General features: G+C 44.8%; 1 protein-coding gene across 3 annotated transcripts in view; it reads right to left on the reverse strand.

The window, feature by feature from the left end:
* Positions 1-10,848, reverse strand: part of LOC142564915 (uncharacterized) — a 42,212-nt gene extending 31,364 nt beyond the window's left edge. For 2 of the 3 annotated variants that reach the window (XM_075676115.1, XM_075676118.1), the window contains exons 1-3: positions 10,593-10,848; positions 9,905-10,014; positions 5,121-5,233 (exon numbers count right to left, since the gene is read on the reverse strand). In XM_075676115.1, coding sequence (XP_075532230.1) covers positions 5,121-5,233; positions 9,905-10,004 — 213 coding nt within the window. In that variant the 5' untranslated portion in view covers positions 10,005-10,014; positions 10,593-10,848. The remainder of the gene's footprint in view (positions 1-5,120; positions 5,234-9,904; positions 10,015-10,592) is intronic. The other variant, XM_075676116.1, reaches the window with a different exon arrangement.
* Between the last annotated feature and the right edge of the window lie 859 nt (positions 10,849-11,707).

The raw sequence follows: 11,707 nt of genomic DNA on the forward strand, positions 1-11,707 counted from the left end.
AATCTTCGGAATGGCCCACGTATGGGGAGTACTTAAAGCCTGCCTCACTTCCGTCCTGCGTCTACCTGGCACTGCACAATCTTCGGGACCTGCCGACATGTGGAGAGCGCTTAACGACTGCTTCACCTCCACCGCGGGTCACGCTAGCATTGTACTATCTTTGGAGTTGGCTCAGGTATGGGATGTGCTTCACGCCTGCGTCACCTCCGCCGCGGGTCGGCCGGGTCTTCGACTACCTTTGAGGTCGGCCCAAGTATGGCGAGTGCTTAACACCTGCTCCACCTCTACTCCACCTGCGGGTCGGCGCGCTTTTGCACTATCCAGGGGATTGGTCCACGTATGATAGATTGTTGGCCTACGTGCGGATGCGATCCGCCACATCCTAGCCAATGACAGCTTCGCTGTAACAAGACCTCTCGTACCCACGCGCCAGCTGGCACGCATCAGATATCTTGTATATCTGTGTTACTTGCTTCTCTTGAGCTTTCTTTTTTGCGCATACGCCTGGGGGTGTCTTTGCACACCAGCCGAGGCGTACGGGAGGACTGACTAAGCGGCACGACATGTTGAGATCACGGTTGATTTTCATGACCTCACACGCGCGCTTTCGCAAAAAAGACTAACAAGTGGCCTGTGATGCACATGCCGAGTGTTCAATAAGGTGGCTGTCTTTGGAACGAGATAAGTGTGCATGAGATTGTAGCCTAGTGTTTAGCGCACCTGGTTGCTGTGCTGGACAGCCGAGGAACGCTTCCACCGTCAATCACACATTATTAAGGCAACAGTGCTACGTAGCTAATGCCCCCAATGGTCTGCAAAATGCGGGATGCGGTGCAGAAAGTCACGTGAGTGACGCAAACACGCCCTTGTGCCACTGCTCTCCCGTTCATTTTCGTCTTCTTCCAGAGCTGGCTCTGGTGCCGCTCACCATGCCAAAAGAAAGGCAAATTATCTAGTTAATTCAGGCATTGGAACCAACGACCTTCTGTAGGAGTTGAGTCCTCTAGCTTAGGTGGATGTAGAACCCACCGCGTTTGCTATTACCACAAAGCTAATTAATGTAGTGGTAATTATTATAGGGATAATTAATTGACTCAAACCCATGATCTTTGTTTGGAGAAAACAAGTAATAAGCGTTCTTTTGAGAATGCCAAGTAATTTATTTATTTCTATTGAGCGCAGCACCGGCTTTCACCTTCACCTTCTTTGGCGTACGCTTAAGTGAACGTGAAAGTTTTTTTTCAATTGGCGCAGCCCCGTATAAAGAAGCGTCATGTAAACAGAGGCAAAATTAAGGCTGCTAGGATGGTAGTGATTTCGCCCTACAATAAGCAAGTAATGCAACGGCGTTCTTGATTACTTGCGCCGTTTTTTGGTACTCGCATCACTTTCTGTGAATCTACTAGCATATTCGAGAAAAGCACGACCGAAAATATAATATTCCTGTCCGGTCTAGACCCTCTAATCTATTCAAAGGCCTGCAACTATACTTGTAACGAGTATTTCTACTACAGCAGCATGTCGTTAGTACAGTAACTTTTACGATTTGGAAATAACATACGAAATTTCCGAATTCCTTTTTGTATTATTTCGGCATCTTAACTCGCCAATTTCCCCTTACATTGCCAGTGCTCCAATGTGCATTCTTCATAAGACCATGTATATGTGCCACCCGCACGTACTCATTTGTACCTGAAGTCCTTCTTCGTTCAGACGGCCAGGGACTGGAATCATCTGGCCGATCGAACTGTGTACCATTTCAAAGCCACTATATATGAACTTTTTGTTTATAGAAGCCCACTTCACATGTAGTACCATGACAGGCGTGTCTTAGGAAGTAATGATTTACTTCAACAAAGTAAATAGCGGGATTTCCACAGAGCTAACACGGATTATGGCTATGTATTCCCACACATAGACTTTGGCTTGTTAATTCGCCATGCTATTTGTTACATAACGCTAAAAAAGCGTGAATGTAGATTACCTACTTTCTGTAAAATCTGTGCCACAGTTCGAAGTTCTCCTCTTTCTTTCTGCAAAAGGTCCTGCCCTGCCCCGCCATTTTTAGAGGTCCACTCGCTCCGATGTATCGCGTGCGACGGAAGGTGGCGCGTTTCCATTCCGCTTCTCTCCTTTGCGCACAAAAGACTGCGCCACCATTGCCGACAGTCGCACATACAGCATGCGGCGGGCGGCCACGATGTTATGGCCCTTGGACTTATACAGATCATGAGGGCGACGACAGGAATGCGCCTGGAGTGTCCATATAATTGCTATGGCAATAATATAGTAAGAGTGCCCGGCAGCTGAAGTGTCCCGTGGCCCATTATTTTGCGCAAAAGAAGTAACAAAAGCGAACTTTCACCATGCGACATTTCGCTGTGCCGCAACATGCCTTCTTTTTCCTTTTATGGGGTGGGGTCACCGAAATAAAAAAAAACGGAAGGAAAAGTATCCTGGCCACAATCGAATGCCTACTTTGGGCACCTAATGTGGCTACCAAAGGTGGACTGAAGAGGAATGAACGTTTATTGTGAGAACGTGTACTTTCTTCGCCCTATAGGTGGCCGGCTCTCTTAGTCGAGAAACCCGTTGGCTAATGCCGCAGCCCGGACCCGGTCCATTACATTTCGCTGATCTTCCGGGCTCTGTGCCTTCAACATTGCCTTCCACGTGTCTTCGATCAGTCGTAGCAGTTCTGAGGCATCATCTTGACCGTTTTTCTCGCGGTATGGGCACACCAACACCGTGTGTTGGAAGGTGTCTGGTACATCACAATATCGGCATAGGTATTATAATTTGGTGGGGTGTATCTGGTACATGATGATTCCATGGACATATCGAAGGAAACGTGAGACGCTCGGTCCACCGAAAACCTTACGCATATTGCTCGGTATCCTGCACCGGCGAGACAAGACTTTCCGGAGAGGTTGCGCTCCAGCGAACACGGTGCAAGCCGTCGAGTCCCCATAGTGATGACGGCAAGCGACCATTGTTTCTTTTTCCCGCCTGCTAGCCAGAAAGCATGCGAAACTCTGTCAGGCGAAAATTCAGACGGCCGGAGAAAACCGAATGCTCACCAAAGTGCGCCTTGCGGTGGTCGGGACAACACGAGAAAAAAGCATGCGCTCTGGTTGGCTATGGCAGCCCGTGGGTAGGGTAGCGAGAACAAAAAAAAATTGAGGAGGCTCAATGCGTCCTCGCGAATAAAAGTCACAGTAGGAAAAATAAATAAGAACATTGGTACCCTTGCTGGCTCTGTTGTATTTACGTGGATTCTCTGGCGTAGGTAACAAAATGTTGATAATTTTTTTGTGTGACATGATGGCGCACATGAACCACCACAACGCTTCGTCTCATCGGACCTCGCTGCGTGCTTTGGCAAATTGTTTGATAGTGGGTTGATTTAGCTTGCCTCGTTGTATGTTCCGATGTACGACTTTAGAAAAATCAATCACCTTCGGCGTCAAATGTTTATAACAACTAGAAACTTCAAGGTTCCACAACTGAAAATCTAAAGCGCAACTTTGGAAATTCCAATGCACCTTTCACATAAAAAAATGTACGAGAACTATAAACCCGTAAAGTTTCGGAATTGACATTCATGCGCTCCGTAGGTTCTTCGGACTCCGCTAGATGCCCCGGCAACCCAGTTCGCCATCAAAACGCCCTTGAAACTGTGCTCGGATGAGACTGTTTGCGTTATGTGACTCCAGGTGCATGGGCGTTGCCGTGAAATCCAGCCCGAGTTCGCCATGTTCGCGGTGAAATTGTTTTTTCGAGCATGAAAAAGACATTTTAGACAAAATACAGAATCATTTCGAGCCCCGGGGGTTGCTTTTGTCAGCGATGCATGGACAGCACGAAAAATTATGGTGGGGGGGCTGAAGCCCCATAAGCCCCCCCTCCGCTGGCTACGCTCCTGACCGGCAGTTAATTGAATGGAGAATAAATTGTATTAGGCATATCACTTATGAAACGAAGGTACAAAAATAAGTGCAAAACAGAGCCCTGAACACACCATAACCTACAGGAGAATTGAAAGAACTGCAAATGTTAGCGTCAACGAAATGTGTTCTGCTGTCGAAGAAATGTTCAATTCACGCTATTATATTGTCGTCAGGGCTTAATTCACTTAACTTAAAACACAGACCAAAATCGTGAGAAATGTCCAAAAATGTGCAATCAATTATTACACCTTTGCCCAATACCTCGAGAACGTCGTATCCAAAAGAAGCCATTTCTGTTTCAAAAGAGAAAAGGCTTAGCGAAACCGTGCTGATAATGAGAAAAGAATGACTTTGCATCAAATATACAACCAGGTGGGAATGATCTGTTTTAAGTGTTTACAGCGTGCACTGGTGAGAGATTGTTGTCCGTAATTTAAGGGAGACTGTGCCTCTCCAGACCCAAGAAAACGGCACCACGTCGCTTACCTTCCAAGGGCCCGGGTTAAAAGAAACAAGATTCTAAGGACTTGGAATGTAGTGTTCAAGAGGATGGCGAATAAACGTCCGCGACTTTTAAAAACTTCGGAGTGACATCATCTACTCCACTTTTACGCAGACATTGACAATGTTTCTGCAAAACTTACCAACGTCGTTCAGACATGTTTGTTTTGCACTTCTTGACGAGTCTCTGTGTCTTTGTGGTGTGCACTTGCAGGGTGCAGGATCGAAACTACCATGCGTAAGGGGTTGCTTTCTTCTCAAATTAGGTAACTGGGGAGATAATCATACAGCGACTTACAACAGTGCGTTTCCCTAATCCCGACGAAGTTCCAAGTGGATCAGCTTTGAAAACTGGCAGGCTTCGATTTCTAAGATGCAACATGCACCTCGAGTAAATGAAATGTAGAACTTGTTAAAACTTTAAAACGACCAAATTACAGTTCTGACTTCTTGCGCATGTAATTACGACCTCTTCAATCAACACAGCTGTACCTATTTCAATATGTAACAGTTTAATGCGAGATGGATAATTAAACGTCAGCGTATGCTTATAAAACGCGGTTATACAATGTAACAGCTATCTAAACAGCAAGACATGTCGGGAGCACGACGTGCGATTTCCTGCAATCTTAATCATACAAAGTTAGTATTTTGATAAAGTGCACGTACCTGACGTACCTTCTCTGACGGGACAGTTCTTACAAAGGCGACCATTTCTTTCATACAGCCTCGCATGGCTTCGCCAAAAATAGCTTTCGCAGTCAGCAGGCGGGGACCAAAAGCTGCATGCAAATATTATGAATACATTGTATTTTAATTGATTTATATATCTTAAGGTATTTGGAGAGCGCTCGTATTTGGCATTAACTAAAAACTCTGTTAAGGTTTGTAATGTGTGGTAAAGGTGACGGATGACCCTTAGGTTAAAAAACATGGGCATAAACGGCACGGAAGCGAGTTCGAATGCAAAATTCATCAGCTGGTGTGAAAAGAGAAATATTTTGCCAGACACGTTCGTCTTGCAGGTAAGCTGAAATTAGCAAGGAATGCCACAATTGCCTGCTACTTTATAGAATGCAGATGTATTTTAAACACTGTTTTGTGATATGGCAAAACACGATCACTTTCGTATATAAAAAGTCACAAACATGCATGGACGAACCTGCCAAGCGTGCGTCGAGCTAGTAATTACATTCACAGAACTACATTTCACGGCGCATCTTAATGCCTAATTTGATGATATGAAATATGTAACGCCGCCTTAGCATCATTGCTTATAAAAGAACTATCATCTCGTGGATGAAAAGTCCACATTTACCGGAAAACTCGTAAGTGAATGTTGTGATATGCTCTTGATCGGAACTGCATTTATTACGTTTTATTTATTTTTATTCGTCATCTGTGCTATGATTTTTCTCTTAAACTACATTAGGGCAAGTCGGCGGTCTAATACAGAAAGACAAAATTGTCGTTGTATTACTACAACGGCATGAAATACATTGAACTGAGTCAAAGGTGCCTGACGAATTTTACCAGGGGCAGTTATTGGCCGTTTGCAAAGCGTTCATTAAATACATTATCGAAGGTAACTTAAAGAGCAGCAAGAATGAACTGTTTCATGTCTCTTTTATCTTGAAGCTGCATAATGAAATGCGCATCTCTTGGACTCATTTTGCGCGGTATTTCATGAACTGATATATGATTGAAGCAAATCAGAAGTATCACAAGTCCTCGTTGTACTTCAGGCTGAGCTGCAGCGGGTTCTTTAATATCGCGCTCCATATTTCTGCGTATCTGCACCGTTACTAGGTGCAAATGTCCGTGGACAATGCGTGTGGCGTTAGCAACTTCAGTTTACGTTATCGGGAAGGCCATATGTGTGCCACCAATTCTAATAACGAACGGTCAACACGGCCTTTGTAACTATTCCTGTGCGATGGCGTTACAACTATAAGTCGAGGAGAACAATATCCACCTTGGTGTTTGTGATCGGCACGGTGAGCGAATGGATGAGCTGCGCAGACTCGAGAAATTTGAGGTACCTGCTTAACTGTGCACGAGTACCACGAACCGAAATACGCTGGTGATTGTAGTGGCAGCCCGTCCCTCTAGTGTTAGCCTCTTTCTTGAGCATCCGCCAGATTCAGTATATTTGAGCAGACTTCAGAAAGTTCAGGCAACTGCTCGATGGGTTCATGGAAAGCATTCCGGCACCTGCCCACTGTATCGCTATGTTGTCTTAAACGTCGATGGTTGGCACTGTCGGTGCTCATTTGATAGCCTAACACTGAATGCAATGCATCCACACTATCAATTTCGCATGAAGCGGGTGCCTTGTTTGCAAGTTTCTCCAACTCGTATTCGTGGTAAGACATGCGAGTCTAATGACAATTGTTGGGATGAACGCGAAGGCATACCTTCTCGATTTGAATCATAACTTTATTACGTAGAATTTTGATAAAAGAGGTGAAGCCTTCCGCAGGAATCAGCAACCAAAAATACCATTCCGTAGGACTCGACTTGTCGCGGAGTCTATCGAGGGAAATTCACTGTGAAAGAACGCAAACAGACAGACACTGAACAACAAGACACCACAAGCTCCACAAGCGTGCTTTCAGTTCTTTTCCTAGCGCGCTTCTACACTGAATCTCTACCAAATATGCGAGCTCTATACTCCCTGGTTGGACAACGCGAAGGTAGGGCAGGGAGAGCTTGCTTTTTTGATCAGAGTATACATAATATAGCAGCTCTGCATTGTAGCTGCCTTCCATAGATATTGTCTTTGCAAATCGCTTCAGCAGCAATTAAAATTAGTGTCAAATTCTCATTGCGGCCGGCTTCAAGAGAACACATTATCTTCCATACTGTCAGAATAGCAAATTATAGCAAATTGGTATTGTCCTGCGCACATGCTCCTGGCAGCATTAACTCTAGGCAGGTTTGATGAATGACCAAATCACATGTGCTGTTCGCGTACGAATACGTACACCCTCCAGGAAGTATTCTGGGAACAGCGTCCGCGTGTGTGAAATAATTATTATAATTAATTTGGCGAGTTTTCACTTACGATTCATGTTTTGTTTGACAACGTTTTAGCTTTACCTGTTACCTCGTCTACGCATGTACACGGGTAGGCGAGCTACTCTTTCAAAGTCTTTCAATGGCTCGTCTCGGGGCTATATGAGATGGTTAGCTGAAGAGAATGCTGCATGGATGCACAGGAATAAACACAAACTTGCTGTTTCATCTCCAATTAAACAGCTATATGCGGCTGGAGACTCACGTTTTAGTGTCAGGAACTGGGATCGTCTAAGATAGTCTGCTTTGTTGTGGTGTACTGATTTTTATAGCTCGTAGAAGTTCCTCCTACAATTGCATCCTACAATTACAAAGCACAACGCATCTCGCAGCTCGAACGCCTGTCGACCACCACGACGGGAAGGTACATTATAAACACGCTCGGCATAACGTACCACAACCAGCATGACCAGAAAATTCAAATCCCCAACAAAATCAGAGATACCATTACGGTGGCAACCATCCCAAGAAACGTGCACCCTGATTACAACCGAAGTAGAAGAAAGGCAAGAGCCGAGGCTCTGCTCCGTTCATTCGGCAGGGAGAGAAACGCGCGATTTGTCGACGCAGCCGAATATGCGAACGGCCAAAAATACAGCGCCGTAATCATAGACACAGAGTCAAAAATCAGAACCACCTGCAGTGTATACACCAAACACTCGGAAATAGCGGAGGAAGTAGCAATTGCGCTGGCCCTGAGAGAACAGAAATGCGAAGTCGTACTAAGTGATTCGCAAACGGCAGTAAAGAATTGCGCCAAAGGTCGAAATTCCAAGGAAGCCCTGTCCATTCTGGCCAAAGCGGGCAGATTCAAAACCGCGAGCTCGAGGATCATATGGTTCCCCGCGCACGTCACCACCGAAGGGGACGCACTGCCGAACCTAAACGAGGCGGCGCACCGGACGGCGCGAGGCATGACCCGCCGCGTCCAACAGGGCGACGCCTCTCGCACGATAGCGAACGCTTCTCGAGCAGAACGGGACAGGCTCACCAGATACGACGACATAAACAGTGCATATTTGAACGCCACAAGAATATACCCACCGCCGAGTCCCAAATTCAACAGGAGGCAGGCCGTCGCCTGGCGAAGACTCCAGACGAACACTTTCCCTAATCCATTCCGTCTGAAACGTATCTTCCCAGATAAGCATCAGGACGACAGGTGCAAATTGTGCCAGGAAGGACCAGCAACACTCAAGCACATGATGTGGCTGTGCAATGTAGTTATAGGAGGGTTGGCAGTTACTCCGGAGACCCTGTCGGCGAGCTGGGCCGCCGCTCGGCGCAGCTCAGGCCTCGGAATCCAGACGTAGGCAGTCCAGCAAGCCCGTGAAGCGGCGTTGAAGCAGGGCCTTGACGTTCCCCCGTGGGAGACCTGAACCCGGGTCGTGTTAAACCTTGCCGGACGTACAAGAAAGTTGTATCCATCCGTCCATGCATGTTCTATTCTGCTCTAAGCCACCTAACAAAATTTTAAATACGCTAAATAGTCCCAAATATATCTGTAGAGCTGGTCGCATTTCAGCGGCATAGTTTAGTTCTAACTTTATCTTACTAATACAGCGTCAATATGATACTGGTTACTGGAAATATACCCTTAATTCTTGCTGTGCGGATATTAATCACTAAAGCGTACCCTCGCCCACATGCGCAGTTGTGCTTTCTGCATTTCGGAGGGAAATCCCCAATTTTCGTATTCTGTAAGATTGTTCCGCCTTTTTCACGTGATTTTGTTGTTCAGGAAGAACTCGAAATCCCTATCGAGAGTTAAAGCTAGGACGACTGGTTTCACTAGCTGACTGGACGCTCACCGAAAATTTCACCTTCAGCCCGAATTTAAAGTGGACCATATAATCCATCTCTTAAGAAGGTAGTTAGATCTGCTTTCAATAATTAACGACGAAAGAATCACTTACAAATCGCTATGATTCGAAAAGTGCAAAATTCTCGTGATGTGGCTAATAGGTGAATTAGCCATAAAATTGCTAAAGTGCAAACATTGCTGCAAACTCATTCAATGCGCGTGTTTATGTATGCCGGGCATGCCTCAGTTGTAAAATGCCGCAATGTGTTTGATTATGCTTTTCACAAACTATGCCGAAATTCAAAGTCTAGTTGATGTAGGCGCACAATGATAGACGTTGACAAGCCCTGTCACATGGTGAAGGCAATCTTACGTGTTTTGTCGAGTGAGGAAAAGTGAGGAGGGGACAATTATATAGTAGTAAGATATTTGAGTACATTTTTATCACTATACCAAGAGTGCTACAAAGCACACAGACCCATCAAGTGGATTAGCAAGAATAAGACAAGAACTGAGCTGAAGATATATATTACACCAATTAGTAATCATAGATAAATAAACCGTCTCTCACGTGGCAGTTGTGCTTTGCAGGATGCTGCAGGATCCGCGATGTATTGTATAGAAGCAAAGGCCATCACGGAAGAGATGAACCCCAAGGATAAAACCTGCATTTCTGATCGGCTACAAGATATTGAACTTGGTGAAGTATGAGCTTCACAGAAGTGCATGAAAAATTCGAGAACAAGCAAAGCTTCCGTGTACAGAAAGCGCTATAGGCCTTACTAACACCTTTATATGGCAAAATATGCACGCGAGCTTTATCAAGACAGACATTGCTGAAGTATCTAGGGCTGTCTTCTCCTACAAACGCCAGCACATTCTCTTGTAGATAACCACATGATAGTAAGGTATATGCGTTTTGAGCTAAATAAGGTAAATGCGTTTATTATTTCATGAAAACAGTACAACCATTTAAATGTGCTGCCATTTCTAAACCTGGTGCCTGAGAAGCCTTTCTTTGGGGCTCACTTTAAGTGCAATTTCAGCAACCTGGAATAATATTTTTTTGCAAAATATTACGGTGCATAAAATTGTTTAGTGTATCTAATTTTACAAATATTGGATAAATGTCTATTATTGCACACTATTGATAAGCCTCAAACTCATCGCGATCATCTATCTACTTTACTGTAGCTATTATTGCTACATATATTGTCAGTAGCTATGTCTATTAGATAGAAAGTCGAAACGGGGCAAACCTGTCGAGATTATCAGAGCAGTGCTTCGGTGTGGCAAACTTTGTGGCTTGCTTCGGTATTATTACCGCGCCTTATGGATACGGTATACCTGCATTGCCGACAATTCGGGGATAACTTGCAAACCATTTATAGTTCCGGCGAATGCCGTGTTTAAGGATTCTACATGTACACTTATCTCTTGCTCTTCAGTAAAGAATGACTTCTGAAATGTTGGTGTGATGCCTTCATTTCACAAGATTCCCTAGGCTACACCTGCTCCACGTGGGAACATCTAAAAACCTAACGTTCACATCGCGCCAAAAGTACGGAATTTCCCCATACTAGATATAATTACTCCTTTCTATTTGCTAGGTCCCTTTAGCTCATCAAGGAGCTGCGCTCAAACGCTCAAACGTTTGTTCAAACACTAGGGATGTGTGAGATAGATGTGCGATTTCATTTTATTATATTTGAGCCTCTAGTTCTCCAAAAAGTAAGAAAGCAATTAATGGTCATCGCACAGCTGATGCCTCCATGATAGCTACCTGTGCATACATACATATCGCTCTTTTTCGCATTTATAGAACGTTATCCACCGTAGGGGCTTAGAGGCTAAGGTTTTGTGCTGCTAAGCACAAGGTCGATGGATCAAATTCCGGCCGCCGCGTTCTCATATCGAGGGGCGAGATTTAAGAACGTCCGTATGCCCTGCGTTGGAGGTACGCAAAATAAAGTTTTCCTGTTGTTTCAAAATTGACTAGGAGTATCTCACTACGGTCAAACTCCAGATTTCACGTCAAACATTGTACAATGCAAATGCCATGTGGTCCTTCTTAACTTTATTCTTATTTTCATGCAAAATTCATAATATGGCCCGACATTATTTAGCCTTATTTTGTACATTTACCTACTTTCCAGCTTCCCCAAATTTATTAGCCCAGGGGTTCTATAACGTAAACCTATTCCAACTTTTTCTATTCCATTTCTACTGTCACCTCTACGTGATTGGTCAAACACTTTTCTGGACCACCCCCACTTCACCTGTCTGTCAGCGACGTCCCGAAAACCGCGATACGTCCCCATATGATATGATGTGTACACAGTGATTATGAATGATTTGACCGAAAAAAGAAAAA

Source organism: Dermacentor variabilis, chromosome 11 (genome assembly GCF_050947875.1).
Source record: "Dermacentor variabilis isolate Ectoservices chromosome 11, ASM5094787v1, whole genome shotgun sequence".
Lineage (NCBI taxonomy): Eukaryota > Metazoa > Arthropoda > Arachnida > Ixodida > Ixodidae > Dermacentor > Dermacentor variabilis.